At 45.5% G+C, this 16,291-nt stretch overlaps 2 protein-coding genes across 4 annotated transcripts in view; one reads left to right on the top strand and one right to left on the bottom strand.

Annotated features, from left to right (window-relative positions):
* The window catches only part of EIPR1 (EARP complex and GARP complex interacting protein 1), a 171,771-nt gene extending 160,584 nt beyond the window's left edge, over positions 1–11,187 (bottom strand). Inside the window, exon 1 of one of the 2 annotated variants that reach the window (XM_048845414.2) lies at positions 10,999–11,187. In XM_048845414.2, the coding sequence (XP_048701371.1) occupies positions 10,999–11,040 (42 nt within the window). In that variant the 5' untranslated portion in view covers positions 11,041–11,187. The remainder of the gene's footprint in view (positions 1–10,998) is intronic. The other variant, XM_048845416.2, reaches the window with a different exon arrangement.
* The window catches only part of TRAPPC12 (trafficking protein particle complex subunit 12), an 80,447-nt gene continuing 75,341 nt past the window's right edge, over positions 11,186–16,291 (top strand). For both annotated transcript variants that reach the window (XM_048845413.2, XM_048845412.2), the window contains exons 1-2: positions 11,186–11,313; positions 14,457–15,676. In XM_048845413.2, coding sequence (XP_048701370.2) covers positions 14,462–15,676 — 1,215 coding nt within the window. In that variant the 5' untranslated portion in view covers positions 11,186–11,313; positions 14,457–14,461. The remainder of the gene's footprint in view (positions 11,314–14,456; positions 15,677–16,291) is intronic.

Below are 16,291 nucleotides of genomic sequence, written 5' to 3'. Positions count from 1 at the left end.
TATTACTTCAAGAAAACAGTCATGGGATAAGAGGGAAAGTCTGCTCATGGATCAGTAACTGGTTAAAAGATAGGAAACAAAGGGTAGGAATAAAAGGTCAGTTTTCACAGTTGAGAGAGGTAAACAACAGGGTTCCCCAAGGATCTGTACTGGGACCAGTGCTCTTCAACATAATCATAAATGATGTGGGAAAAGGGATAAACAGTGAGGTGCCAAAGTTTGCAGACCATACAAAATTACTGAAGACAGTTAGATCCGAAGATGACTGTGAAAAATTACAAAGGGATCTCACAAAACTAGATAACTGGACAACAAATTGGCAGATGAAATTCAATGTTGATAAATGCAAAGTAATGCACACTGGAAAATGTAATCCCAACTACACAGACAAAATGATGGGGTCTAAATTAACTGTTACCACTCAAGAACGAGATCTTGGAGTCATTGTGGATAGTTGTCTGAAAACATCCAGTCTGTGGCTGTGAACAGCTCTGAGTTACCGAGTGTTTTTTCTCTGATGGAACTGACACTATTTGTCATGAAACTGTCATCTGACGTTCTTCTCATCTGGGGCCTTTGACACATTCAGCCGATGTCAAACAGCTTGGTTTGGCATGCAAGTGGTCAGCTTAGGGCTAGTGGTTGCTGAACTGCGCAGACTAATCAAATTCCAGCATTTCCAGTTTGAGTGAGTGATATCTAGATTCTGAGTCATCTCGTCCCATCATGCCCATCTAGTAGCACCCAGTAACTCAATTAGATGGGTCAGTTACATTTGGATCACCAGAGGATTCATATTGAACGGAGAAGTTGAGCATATTTAGCATCAAGGCACAGTGTGTAGACTAGATTATGGCCATGCTTAATGGATGCGTAGGCAGCTTTGAAGATGGCTTCTCAGAAATGACTGAAAGCTACATCGACGGGGAAGATGCGCGATGGTACAGAGACAAGACCTTATTCTAAAGCATCTGTGTACTTCTTCCAGTCTGCATTTCTGAAATTCCATCTTGGTTTGTTAAAGATTCTAATGATTGGGAGCTGTAGGCCAATGTGAATAATAGAAGGTCTGTGTTGGTTGTGTGGGAATCTTCCAAGACCAGACATAATGCAGGTTGGGAGTGACCATCCACAGATAACACCCAGCACAAATCAGGAGAGTATTCACAAGATCATCTGGCTTAGCAGAAAGTGCCTCTCTGCTTTGCATCATGGAGGAGGGCAAGATCATTGTTAGATGCCCACTCCACCAGTTGGTCCCCATTAGCATCTGATGCCCCAAGTATCCCCAGTCAGGATGGTGACTGTTGAAGTCAGCAACATAGACTGCTGCGTGAGATAGTCTTGACAGAACTTTCTGGTCCCAATTAAAATACGGTGGCTTGTCAACATTTGTGATCTGGAAACTTTCCACCCGAGTCACAGAAACTAGTAGATGTAAGCTCAGTGGCATCTGAGATGTTTGAACAGATCAGCAATGGATCAGCATCTGATCTCTGTGGCAATGGATCAACATTCTTATTGCTCTCCCTGTGAATACTCAGTTCATACTTGGGAAACTGATGACCTAACCAGCAGACCACACTGAAAGTCCTTTCTAGGGCTGAATTTCGATCACTTGCCAGATGACATTCTTGATGCAATTCCTTCCTCCAACATTTGACCCATCAGGCTAGCCCTGAGTACTGCAACTCAACATTGCAGGATTGTCAGTAGCCAAATGCAGCAGCAGCAGTGATTTATCCTGTTGTCACAACAATGACATCATCTGCCTGCACGAGATGCACACTTCCACTGCAGAAACTGGGACTAGACAGCTGGGGATGGATCACTTGATAGCTGCCCTATTTTGTTCATTCCCTCTCAAGCATCTGGCATCAGCCACTATTAGAAGATACGATACTGGGATAGATGGACCATTTGTCTGACCCAGCATGACCATTCTTAGTTCTTATCACATTGGTGACTCATATTCAATTTGTGATTCACTTTTAAGCCTTATCCTTTTCAACACTACTGCTGCTTAGGCAGTTTTCCCCCATTTTGTAGTTGTATGTTTGATTTTTGCTTCCGAGATGTAGCACTTTGCACTTGTCTTTATTAAATTTCATGTTGTTGATTTCAGAGTAATTTTCCAATTCGTCAAGGTCACTCTGAAATCTAATCCTGCCCTCCAAAGTGCTTGCATCCCCTCCCAGCTTGGTGTCATCTGCAGATTTTAGAAGCATACTGTCTGTTCCATTATCCAAGTGATTAATGAAAATATTGAACAGTACTGTACCTAGGACAAATCTCTACAGGATCCTACTAGATATATCCCCAAGTCTGACAGCAAACCATTGATGATTATTCTGTCAACCAATTTTGCACTCTTCTTATGGAAATTTCATCAAGATCACATTTCCCTAATTTGTAGAGCTGTGTCAAAAGCATTACTAAAAATCAAGATATACCACATCTACAATCTCCGTCTATTCTCTAGGACAGTAACTGTGTGAAAGAAGAAAATTTGGTTGACTTGGCATGATTTGTTCCTGACAAATACGTTGGCTATGATTATTATTACCCTATTATCCTCCAGTTGCTTACAAATGATTATTTAATAATTTGTTCCAGTATCTTTCCAGGTATTGAAATTAGGCTGTCTGGTCTATAATTCCCCAGCTCCTCTTTGTTCCCATTTTTAAAAATAGGTGCTATGTTTTTCCTTCTCCAGTCCTCTGAGACCTCATCCATCGTCCATGAGCTTGCAAAGATAATCACTGACATTTCTGACATAGCTTCAGCTAGGTCCTTCAGTACCCTAGGATGAATTTCATCAGGCTCTGACTACTTGAATACATCTAACTTATCTACACGTACTCTAACTTGTTCTTTCCCTATTTTGGCTTGTATTCTTTCCTCCTTGTTGTCAATATTAATTGTGTTAAACATCTGGTCACCATCAACTTTTTTAGCGAAGACTGAAGGAAAATAGGCATTAAACACCTCTGCCTTCTTGATGTCACCTATTATTACCTCTCCTTCCCTGCTACATACTGGACCTACACTTTCCTTTGTCTTTCTCTTGCGCCTAAGGTATTTACAAAACCTCTTCTTACTGCCTTTTATGCCCCTTTCTAGGTTTAACTTATTTTGTGCCTTAGCCTTTCTGATTTTGTTCCTACATGCTTGTGCTATTCTTTTGTACTCATCCTTAGAAATATGACCATTCAGTGTTCACTCTAATTTTTCCCACACATGCACGGAATGAATTTTGTTGTGTGTCACACATCACCTCCAAATTGGTGCACGTAAGAAAATGTATGTGTTGGGGGTGAGGCTGAGGGGTTCAGAGTGTGGGAGGGGGCTCAGGACCAGGGCAGAGGGTTGGGGTGCAGGAGTGTGAGGGCTACAGCTGGGGCTGTGGGTTCTGGGTGGGGCCAGGGATGAAGGGTTTGGGGTGCAGGCTGCCCCAGGGCTATGGCAGAGGACTCTCCCCAGCTCTCTTTCCCCGCCGCGGCAGCTCAGGTCCTGGGCTGAAGGGTTGGGGTGCGGGCTCTGCGGTGGGGCCAGGGATGAGGGGTTTGGGTGCAGGCTGCCCCGGGGCTACTATGGGGAGAGAAGACTCCCCCCAGCTCTCTCTCCACAGCAGCAGCATCTGGGCGGAGCCCTAGCCGTGGCAGGTTGGGGACCAGGCTGAGTTGGGGCCGGGGCACCTATCCTCCAGCTGTGCCGGGCGAGGAGCACCTGTCCCCCCATTCGTGGCAGATCCACCGGGGTTGGGTTTCCCAAGTGCCTGCATAGCGCTTAATAGACTGCTGCTCGGCCACGCAGCTTACAGGGAATTTAGGACCATGCTTCCACTTTTGTTGGATTTCTTTTTGATTTTCAAGTCATTGAAGACCTCCTGATGGACCACACACCGCCATTCACCCAGCAAACAAGCAGCAGACATATAGTGATCCAAGGGGATCCATTCGCCACATACTCCAGTTTAGATGATCAACCTTCCCAGATGTAGTCCTGGACTGATGAAACCTGATCGGGTCCCTCAGGCTGGGACTCCCCAGGGATGAGCTACAGGAAATTTAGAAGAAAGAAAAGTTGCCTCAGGTGTAGCTTCACTCCAGAGACATCTTCATCTGCAAGCCTTCCATCCACCCTCAAATCTACTACTTAGGATATACGCACCTTCTGCTTCCATCTCCACACAAAACATGCAAATATCCAAGCACAGAAAACACAAAACACCATCATATTTTCTTCACAGCATCATCCAAACAACACTACTACAAACATACAAACAACAACTTCCCAATATGGGAAAACACTAGTACAAGCTTTTTCTACATAAACAATTTCCTCCATTTAAAAATCAAACACACAAACAAGATTAGCTAAAAATCTACACCACACACAAACACCCCCCTAACTATATACTACAATCCAACATACCAAACAGCCAAAAAATATCCATTTCTATTCTATCCGCTCTGTGTATTTGGGGATTAAAAACTGTACATTTTACATAAATATGTAAAGAAGAGATGTCATATAGGTAAGATAAAAGAGAACGCAAGCTTTGGTTGCAGACTGCCAGGGATGGCTAAGGACTTAACTAGGGATTTCCTGGACTCTTCTTTGGTTGTGCTAGAGAAACATTCACTTGCACAGCCTTAACTGATTTTTAAATGAAGATTTTTTGTTTTGTTTCGTGTAATGAAATGCTTTTTGCATGAATTTTTTCTCTGACATTCAACCTAAGTTTTCCTCTGTCATTCTGCTACTCTTTGTTGCACCCTGTATGTCACACTAAACCGTTGTTCTCCTTTATTTGCATGTGTATCTTTCAAATTTGGGGAGCCTTATATCCCTAATTGTTTTTTGGTATTACAGCAGTACATAGAGGCCCCAGTTGCGATCAGGACCACGTTGTGCTAGACTCTGTGCAATCACATAGTCCCTTCCCATCCCAGAAGAGCTTACAATAAAAATAGACAAGCCAGAAAAAGGATGGGAGGGGAAAACTGAAGCAGAGAGGTGACTTCCTCCAGCTTACAAAGCCAGTCAGCAGAAAAACTGTGAACAAAACTTGTTTCTCTCCTGAGTCCCAGTACACTGGACTACACTCTCCACCTCTGACATCATTTGTCTCTGATGCCCCTGGGTACATTTATAGACATTTCTATGGCACTCATCACTGTAGTCCAGCAAATACACACTTACAAATTATACTACAATATGGCAACTTCTTTCTGCTACAGAGATGCTCAAAAACTAATACAAGCATTCTTGATTTGGTCTTACTATTTCTGTATGGAGAAGAGCTAGTGTCTCTAGTTCAAGATATGATCCTACACAAGCAGTCAAAAAATTACTGGACATTTTTGCCACCCTCCTGCATTAAAAGCTAATTTAAATCCAACTGCTACTATTGACCCTTAATATTTTCATAATTGTTTAATTTCTGCAATGCTAATACTTAGTTTACAGATAGAAGCATGGACTAAGTTTCAGCAAGTTTTGTTTTGCAACAATACTAATTTTCAACTTTTAAGCTTACAAAGCACAACAGTCGTCCAATGTATGTCTTTTAAGACTTGAAACATATAAGCTTTCCAGATAAAACTTTATTGAAGTCACTCTCCGCAACACGAGAAGGGAAGCTCTCAAGGTACAGAAATGGAGAAAGAGGAGAAGCCTAGACAAGAGTTAATTCAGGATTACTGCACATTTTAATTATCACTTGAAAAAGTTCCATCATGGTAGGATCTGAGCCAAAAAAAGTTCAGTTATGGTTTTGTACTGAAAGCAAAACAAATTCTTAATTCACAACTATTCTAAATCCAAGGTGGGCAGAGAGAGGGAAGAGATAAGAGGAGCATTTAAATAGTAGATTAAAATCTAATCTGTGGGCCAATAGTGTTTGTTGTGGTTGTTGTTGTTTTTAAATGCTGTTCTAACCAATAAAGTACATGGATTTTAAAGTGCCATATTTTGGGGAAGATGGTCTGAAAATACATTTAGAAAATTTATTTTAAGCATTTTTTCCATTTTATCCATTCTCTCAAATACTCCAACCTATAGATTTACTTTTAGTATTTTGCTAGTGGTACAAGTTTAGGGACTGATACAGTTATACCTAGAATATCATTGTAAAATAATCTTTCAGGGCAAGATTTTGTAGTTAATGAGACTTCTGGGATACTCATTGTTTAATCTATCTGAATTAGAAGATTATATGTCACTAGTTCAATTTCAACCCAAGTAGATAGCACTGAAAAGTCAATGATATGTGATAGAGTTTGGCCGCATGCATAAAGAAAGTTTGTAGTCTCTGGCTACCACTCAAATACCACTACACCACAGCTGATACCCTTCTCAGCAGAAAGGCCAAGACAAAGGTGAGTATGATGCTGAGGCACACTGACAAGGCAACATAGGGAAATTTGTCCCGGTGCTGCACCTGTTTTGCAGATAAAAGATAATTTTAGTCTCCAGGTCAGTCAAGAGGACATCTTTCACTAGCACTAAAATCAGTCAACAACTTTAAAGAAAGTGTCTTTCTAACCCTTTGGGAATTCTGGATCATTACTCAAACAGCCAAACATTCATGGGACAGCCAGTCTGGAAAATGTCATCATTCTAAAAGCAAAACTAGTTCATAACTGATTCTGTGTAATGAGGTGCCCTATTTCTCAGTTCTTCTCTCTTTACAGCCTTCTAGCTCTAAGCAAGCCTGTTGAAACAAGTGGAAAATATGATTGGCTCAGTTCTCTTAGAACATGCAATGCTAAATTTAAACTGTTAGATACTAAAAACTAACTTAACTTAGCTTTATCAGCATTATTCAGTTCTATATTTGCCTGGGATCTAACTGTGGGAAGAGAAGAGCCACCGTTAATTCCAGGCATAGAAGGGAAAGGCAGCCCAAGGGATGGAGTTGTGCCCTTGACAAAAGAGGGCCTAAGTAACAGCTGGGCTCTCTTGACGTACTGTTACAACAAGACCTCAGCTGGAGCTGGGTCCAAGGAGGTGGACCTTCAGCAGACTGAGGGAAGAGCTTGCCTATATATATGACAGAAAAATCCTGGTCAGGGGAGTAAGAGTGGTTGACAAGAGCAAACACCAAAGGTTTGGAGGATAAGAAAGGAGTCATCCTGTGGTGACACATACGTTGGCAATCCGAGGAACTGCAGGAGGCAGCTTGTTTGTGGGCCAGCAAAATGGCAGTACATCCACTTAACAGCAGGAAGTGATCTGCCTTGGAGAACCCAGCAAACAGCAGTAGCCAAAGCCTAATCAAACAGTTAGCAATTAGCCCTACAGGAAAGGCAAGACAGACCAAAGTCAACATTCATTTGACTAAGGAACATACTGTATAAGGAGGGCACAAGTGCAGGAACTCTACTTACGTTTCCTGGGCAGCAAGGGACTGAGGCTTAGAACTGCCATTCATGAACAAATAGAAATGTTTGTGGCTTAGAACCAAGGCCCTGTGTACCATGAGATTATGTGGCTGCATAATTCTCTGTTTTGTAAGGCTGCCACATAAAGGGATGTCAGGGGCTTGGCAGCTGGGGAGTCTGGAAGTAACTGAAGGAGCCAAACAAAATACAGGCAACAGAAAGAAGCACTTGCTCCAGCAGAATTTAAGAGCTCTCCTGGAGAGGTATTTCCCACCAGTGCTTCCTCAGTGCTCCGGGAGAGGTTACGTCAAAAGCTCTACCAAAGTGGAGCTGGGGATGGCTCCTTTCCTATGTGCCTTAGGAGAGCTATAAGAGGGAATGAGTCTATCCTGCGTAGTTCATGTTTATTTATAGGCATTTCTATGGCACTCATTAATTTAATACCTAAGCACTTTACAAACTTGAATTTATTCATATGAAAAACAGAAATATTAGCCTCATTTTACAGATAGGAAACCTGAGGCACAGAGGAGTTTGCTTAAGTGGCTTGCTTAAGGTAACTCTATGGAGGCCAGAAATACCTAGGAATAACACTGTAGTCTGTGAGCTCCTTTGTGCCTCATCCACAAAACTATCCACCCTTCCTCCCCATTCCAAAACTGCTCCAGAGCAGAGCTCTGCCACATAGACACTTCCTCCTGCTCACCATTAACTTTTACAAATCCCCCGTTAGAGCTACAGTCTCAGAAGGTCCATTGCCTTCTATGCTCCCAACCAGGCCTAATTCCAGTAAAACCTAATTCCTATCATCTGCTGCATATTTCCCAAACAATAAGTGGAACTGCTCAGTGCAGACTTGTGAAAAATGGTTAGGATGAGATCTAAACGATTTGCTACACAATTTACATCTACTATATCAGATAGTACTTTGCTTAGAACACAATATACATTCTCTGATCCAAAATAAGAGCCTATGGGCTAGAGGTATTTAGGCATCTAATGCCCTTTAAAATCTGGAATTATCAACCCTGGAGAAATAGGAGGACATATAGCCTCTGTGATCCAATCACATAATGGTTATGATAGTCAGACTTGAGCTGATTTAACATCCAATAGCGTACACACAGAAACACAACTTGCAGAAACAGCCCCATGCTCTATTGATAATAAAAGCAAATACAACTGAATGGAAGGTGGCCAGATGGGGCAACAGGGCTGATACAGAGAATCATCACCAATAAGCATCATTAAGCAAATTCACTTGCCGTTTCTTCGACCATTTCAGTTCTGGGACCTGCAAAAAACTATCCTGGTGTGACATGAAAACACAATGGTATAACAAACAATTTTTCTTTGTGGGACAAATTCATAAAGGGGGCAACTATAGCACCAGCAGCAAATATCTAATGATTTAGGGTAATTTGATGAATGGTAATGTATTACAAGATGTATTTCAGTCTTCTTCATGAGCCATACAGGCTGCCTGCCCTGCAACAACGAGCCAGGAGTCTCCCCACTCTGCAGGAGAGAGAAGCAACCAAGAGCATATACCTTCAGAAATTTTTGGCATTTCTCTTCCCCTGCCCAGACCGAGGCCAAGTGTTCTCCGTGAGTGCACTGTAAGGAGGCCACTCAGGATGAGCCAGGGCTACAAAGGAGGTTGACTGGGGTGAAACTGGAACTTACAAATTCTATTCTTTTGACTATTTGTCCATAGCTCTATAGCAGTTAATCTATCCTGTCTATTAGATTGTAAGCTCTTCAGCACAGGGACTACTCTATACTACGTCTGTACACGGTCTTGCATAATGCTCCCCACCCCCATCTCCCTCCCCATTCTAGCTAGGGCACTCAAGCACTAAAGAATACAAATAAATAAAACTAACAAGAGATACAGAACACTGGTTATTGAATAAAAGAGGCCACAGCGCTTCGTACGTATCTGACATATCTTCCTACTGTTCGTCTATCCTCCCAAATATGGCACAACTCAAGTCATGCTGCACAAGCAGTTCCCTCCTCCCTGAACTACTAGCTCAGAGGTGGGCATACTACGGCCTGCGGGCCGCACCCGGCCAGCAGGACCCTCCTGCCCAGCCCCTGAGCTCCTGGCTAGGGAGACTAGGCCCCCAGGCCTTCCCCTGCTTTCCGTCCTCCCTCACCAGGCAGCAAGCACCTGCTGCTCTGAGCTGCATGGTAACTGGGCAGGGGCGTTGGATAAGGAGCACGGGGTCCCAGGGAGCAGGGGCAGGCAGTCAGGGGGCAGTTGGATGGGGCAGATGTTCTGGGGGGAGGCGGATGGTGGTCAGGGGATGGGGAACAGGGGGTTTGGATGGGGGGGTCCCATGGGGGGGCGGTTAGGGGCAGTGGGTCCCAGGAGGTGGCAGTCAGGGGACAAGAAGCAGGAGGGGTTGGATTGGTCAGCAGTTGGGGGGGGGGGGGCAGTCAGTGGGCAGGAAGTGCAAGGAGGCAGATGGCGGTAAGGAGGCCAGGCTGTTTGCGGAGGTACAGCCTTCCCAGCCCTCCACAGTTTCGCACCCTGATGTGACCCCCGAGTCAAAAAGTTTGCCCACCCCATACTAACTCCTCTTGCCCGCAGGCTGTTAGGCACCTTAACAAGTGGTTGTTATATTACATGTGAAAGCAGGCAAGGGTCAGAATTAAGGCTGTCGCATAAACATATTTCGGGGCTCAGGAAGAACCCCTGATCATCAGCTATGTCGGGGGGAGGCTGTAGAGAGTCTGATCACCTTGCCTAGTATCAGCTGCCCCCAGCGCCTGCTGCTCTGCAAGGGGCTGTCCCCTTCCACTGCCCACCACGCTGCCCCCTGAAAAGCCCTGTCACACACCCCAAGTAGGCAATGGCCACCCCCCTCCCCCGGCCAGCAACAGCCCCCCTCCAACACCCCCCTCCCCCGGCCAGCAACAGCCCCCCTCCAACACCGCCCCTCCCCCGGCCAGCAACAGCCCCCCTCCAACACCGCCCCCCCCGGCCAGCAACAGCCCCCCTCCAACACCGCCCCCCCCGGCCAGCAACAGCCCCCCTCCAACACCGCCCCCCCCCCGGCCAGCAACAGCCCCCCTCCAACACCGCCCCCCCCCGGCCAGCAACAGCCCCCCTCCAACACCGCCCCCCCCCGGCCAGCAACAGCCCCCCTCCAACACCGCCCCCCCCCGGCCAGCAACAGCCCCCCTCCAACACCGCCCCCCCCCGGCCAGCAACAGCCCCCCTCCAACACCGCCCCCCCCGGCCAGCAACAGCCCCCCCCCAACACCGCCCCCCCCCGGCCAGCAACAGCCCCCCTCCAACACCGCCCCCCCCCGGCCAGCAACAGCCCCCCTCCAACACCGCCCCCCCCCGGCCAGCAACAGCCCCCCTCCAACACCGCCCCCCCCGGCCAGCAACAGCCCCCCTCCAACACCGCCCCCCCCCGGCCAGCAACAGCCCCCCTCCAACACCGCCCCCCCCGGCCAGCAACAGCCCCCCCCCAATACCACCCCCCCTGGCCAGCAACAGCCACCTCCACGTGCTCCCTTCCAACACCGCCCCCCGGCGGGTAGTAGCTCCCCCCCTCTCCTAGGGTCTCCTCTCTCCCCTCACGCGCACCTGGAACTCCAGCCCATAGATCACTGGCGCGTCATCCTCCATAGCCTCCCCACGGCTGCGCCCGCAAGGCCCCCCGTCTCGCCCAACAGCCGCACAGCCCTTTCCCCGAGCTTGAGCCGGCCCCCCTCTTTCACGCGTTACTCGCTAGCCCAGGGGGCTTTCTGAGCCACTGCGGCATCCGTTGCTCTCCCCTTCCGGGTGATGTGAAGGAGACGCAGGCGCCGTAGAGACCGGTACCCGGTTGTGAGCGCAGGCGTAGTCGCTGCTGGAGCCGTCGGGCGGCAGCGGTGCAAGGCTGCTGCGGGCGCTAAGCAGGTGAGGGTCAGGGCCGTAGGTAGCAGGGAGCGGGAGGCCGGGCCTGGCGGGGCAGCCTGGCGTGGGGCAGGTAGCGAGCGGGCCTGGGGTTCCCTAGCGTGGAGCTGGCCGGGCAGGGGTGCGCCGGGGTCCCCGTTTGGGGTGAGGCGGCAGCAGAGGTGCCTCCCCGAGGGGCTGTCACTTGTGCCACGACTTGCCGTGGATGTGCAGGGTCTGGCTGCCACACGCAGAGCAAAATCTTTCCCCCCGCGGGGGGGGGGGGGTCGTGGGACCTGCCTGAAAGTGAACCGCAGTGAGAGGCCCTTGACCCCCCCCCCCCCCGAGGGGTTGGGACCCTTCCCTTCCTCTGTTAGACAGTGGCCACGTTCTTCCCCTGCACCCAGCACCGTGCTACCCGGAGCAGTAACCAGACTCTGTGCTGTCGCCCTGCTTCTACCCCGCTGCCTGCGGATCTTCAGCCCTGTCTGCGGTACCTACCAGGGCGTTTCAAACCCACTCGCTCTACCCATGGGAGATAGTGGGTACTGACTGGCCAGGCCAAAGGTTTAGCCTGGTGAATTAGCACAGATGCCTATGAAGACTCAGAAACGTGGAATTCCATGGCAAAGCTGTGAGCATACGTCAGGGGTAGGCAAATTTTTTGGCCCGAGGGCCACATCGGGATGCAAAACTGTGTGGAAGGCCGGGCACTCACCCCACAGTGCCTGCAGCTCCTGGACTGTGGCAGGGCTTGGCTCTCTGTTCTGGGCTTTGCAATCTCCAAGTTGCAGCGCAGCTCAGGTTTGGCGCTGCCCACTTCACTGGACCAAGTTTGAGTGAGCGGAGTTGTGACCTGGCTCATGGGGTTGCAGTGCCACTCTAAACTTTGGCCTACCCAGATGCTTGTCATCCTGATGGCTGGGCTAAACCTGCGTGGCACTGGGACTGCAGAAGTTGGAGTGCCTGGACCAGGGAGGTGAGCCCCGCCAGCCCCATGGGACAGGAGCTGCTATGTGACCCTTTGAAATATTCAGGCAACCCAGTTTTGGGTCCCGACCCACAAGTTGAGTAATCCAGTTAGAGACGACAAAGGAAGAGAATGAGCTTCTCACAGAGCAGGCTAAAAGTATTTTCAATGAGTATAACTGGTAGAAACTTTTCATTGCGATTTTAGAATCGCTTTGGCCCATCCTGCAATGAGACCCATTCCTGTGCCTGTGCAAAGCACTGTTGTTTTCAGTGGGATTCTGCATGGATTCAGTACCAGGCTAGCTATAGTTTTATATATAAAAAGAGAAGCCTTCACTTCATCAAAATAAAAAAAAAATGTAATCATTACTTAGTCTGAGATGAGAAGCAAATTAGAAGCCTCCAAGGTTAAAGAAATAAATTCATCTCCCAGAAAAATTTGCTTCTTTCTCCAAACCTGCATAGGTTTTAAAATATGGGAAAATATAGCTTTTTTGTTTGTTTAAGTTTTTCACAATCAAAGGGTAATAGGTCAAAGGTAAAATAGAGTGTATTTACTGAATTTTGCCAGAAGCAGTGATGGAGAACCCCATTTGGGGGTATCCAAAGTTTAGATGTTAAAAAGAGAGGTTTAAAAATGCCAGTTAGATTTAATGACAGGTTTCAGAATAGCAGCCGTGTTAGTCTGTATCCGCAAAAAGAACAGGAGTACTTGTGGCATGTTAGAGACTAACAAATTTATTAGAGCATAAGCTTTCGTGGGCTACAGCCCAGTTCATCGGATGCATAGAATGAAACATATAGTAAGAAGATATATAGATAGATATAGATACAGAGAAGGTGGAAGTTGCCATACAAACTGTAAGTGGCTAATTAATTAAGATGAGCTATTATCAGCAGGAGAAAAAAAAACTTTTGAAATTTGAGAGGCAAACTCCTAGACTTGAACAAAAATTTCAGAAATCTTAAGATGCGTAATCCTGTCTTTCTGTGGGTCCCAGAACTATTTTTAGTGGAATCAGTAGCAAAATGCCCACTGTCTTCAGTGGGAGCAGGAGCAGGTGCTTATTGGTTTTCTCCTTTCCCCTATACCCAAACACGTTTATTATTTATTATCATTAATATTTATATTCCAGTAATGCCTAAAGGCCTCAGCTTAAGCAAGTGTAGTAGGCACTATACAATTTAATTCCCTTCCTTAAAAAGCTTATAGTGTAAAAGGAAAGAGATATAACAGGTGACTGACAGAAGCATAAAGCAGAGCGATAACAAAAATAGTGGTTGCATGAACAATTTTTAGCCAATCAGTAGCAGTAATCACAATTCATCATCTGAATGCCACCTACCTAAATCATTATTGAATGAGTGACCAAGAAAAAGGAAAGTGTGAGCTATTAGTTTGTCAGGCAAGCAACCCCCCAAACTAGATCTTCCTGTCTCCGTTTTCCCTTTGGAAAGAATATTAACATTTTGTAGTTTAGATAAAACATTGTGAGGTACATAGATGAATAAGAACCTGTATCAGGAGAGGTGGTGATGTTGAGAGAAGTTTTCTGAACAATCCAAAGGAAGTAAACCTAGAGGGCAATGAAGTCTAATACCCATAGGATACGAAGATGTTTTTGGTCAAATAGGGAAGAGGGACTCTTGCCATGGGAGAGAGTAAGCCTACATTTTTGGCCTGCTTTAGATGTACTATTTGATTCTTGCAGTATCAAAACCAAGGAGGATCAGAATAAGTAATTTTTAGCAGAAAGATATTTTTGTAAGAAAAAGACAATCTGGTCCATTTTTAGTGTTGATTTTTGGAGCTGCCTCTCAGCTAAGTATTTTGTAATATTATTTGTTTAACTGGAAGGAAATATTTATCAGCATAATGCTAAATATCTTTCTGGGGAGGCTGGAGTGGTTGAATGGGAGCGTGTGCACGCACACTCACACACCATTGCCTTCCTGAAATTTATAATGTTTTGAGACTCACAAGTTCATAGTGGCAAAAGGTAAATTTAAAACATTTTTGTGCCAAGTACAGAATAGCTGGCCAACAATGAAGTGACAAAAATAAATATTCTAATAATCAAATGACTACATAAAAAGTCCTTCTGTGCCTTTTTAATAAATACTCTTGAGTTTCAGAACAATGATTTAAATTGATCAATAAAATTAACTTTTGGAATATATTTCTCTTTCTTTAGTCACAATGGAAAATAATCAATGTAACGATGAGGATGCTAAGAAGAGCGTTTCAGATGAGGAGGCAAGTGGAAATGTAGTTCAGCAGAGGGCTCAGGAAGAACTTCTCTTCCATGAGGAAACCATTGATCTTGGTGGAGATGAATCTGAGTCTGAAGGGAATGAGACCATCTCAGAGGATTCCAATAACTTCATAGATAAACTTAATGAACACATGATGGAGAGTGTCATTATTTCTGATTCTCCAAACAATAGTGAAGATGACACCGGTGAACTTGGTTGCCTGCAGGAGATTGTGGAACAAATGGAAGTCAAGGACATTTGTACACCAGAAGAAGAATTGAATAAGGAAGAAGCCCTAGGTAATGACAGTGAAACTGAACATGAAGAAACACCTAAAGATATTTCTGATATTGGAACAGATGATCAGGCATCTTTAAAGGAAGAGTTGATTCAAGAAGCAGTGAAAGATGAACTGAAAGTGGGAAATGAAGCTCTACGTGACTCAACACCAAGTAATATTGATGAAAGTAAATCTGAGGAGCCAATATCATCACCCCTTGCCAGCAAATCATCTCCTGAAGCTGAGCCTATCCCTGTATGCACCATTTTTAGTCAAGCAAACAATGTTAATGCTCAACCACAGTTGTTCATACATGATGGCTTTGAGCCTCAAATGGTGAAGTCTCCTAGTTTTAGTAGTGTACATGAGATTCCGGTGAAGTCTCATCCACAGGTGGTTCAACCAAGTCCTAGCCTAAGCACATTTTTTGGTGACCCTATTAACACTAATAATCTAGCTGCTGAGTTTTTTGATTCATTTACTACATCTACTTTTATTTCTGTCAGTAACCCTAATGCAGGTTCTTCAGTCCCAGAACAAATGTCATCTGTCAGTACAGTTGGAGACAATTCCAGTGACTCTGCTGACCCTACTTACTCTGTAGGAAATGAGAGATCTGAAGCAGGTAGTCCCCCTGCATCTTTAGAAATGTCACAATCTCCTAAACCATTTTCACAGATCCAAGCTGTTTTTGCTGGAAGTGATGACCCATTTGCCACAGCCTTGAATATGAGTGAATTAGATAGAAGAAATGATGCCTGGCTTCCCAGCGAGGAAACTAGAAAGGTTTTAGTTTCAGTAGCCACTCAGCAATATAGTACTCTGTTTATAGACAAAGAGAATCTCACCATGCCTGGATTAAAGTTTGACAACATCCAGGTAAGAATCTATAGCTACATCCTACTTTTTGTTCGTATGTTAGGGCAATGAAATGGGATGACACATCTAGTGGTCTATTCTTTTTATTACCCTGTTTTACAGCCTGTGTTCATCTTATGTGTACTATTGCAGTCCTTATTAGAGCATTGAAGATGACTGACTGACCAGTCATTCATGAAAGGACTCAAAAAACTGACTCGCGTGTAATGATCCGAAAGCTTTGTTACTTATTTGTAGAGACTGATGCAATCAATTTATATAGAATCTAGGTTTTCATTTAAAAAGTCATTTCTAGCTTTTGCAAAGATAACATTCCAAACCTGAACTGGATATAGATTAAAGCAATGTGGTGTCCTATGAAGTTTGCAGACTGGTAACTCCAGCGCTTTTGCTTGTAGTATTCAGTGCTACAGCAGAGTGACGAAAGTCTTGTCGTTTTTCATAGCTGATGTTCAGAATGCTACTGGTAGCACTGACATTGTCAAGAATCAGGTCATTTGCATTCTGACACTGCTTAGAAAGCTAGGAGCAGCAACAGAGGCAGGCATTGAAGCCATTTACTGGTGAGGAGGACCCAAAATGAAGGTTGGTGGAGGGATAGAGTAGTGGAGACCC

Source organism: Caretta caretta, chromosome 3, assembly GCF_965140235.1.
Source record: "Caretta caretta isolate rCarCar2 chromosome 3, rCarCar1.hap1, whole genome shotgun sequence".
Classification (NCBI taxonomy): Eukaryota; Metazoa; Chordata; order Testudines; family Cheloniidae; genus Caretta; species Caretta caretta.
The sequence above is the reverse complement of the archived record's forward strand: the minus strand, read 5'-3'. Positions and strand labels throughout refer to the sequence as shown.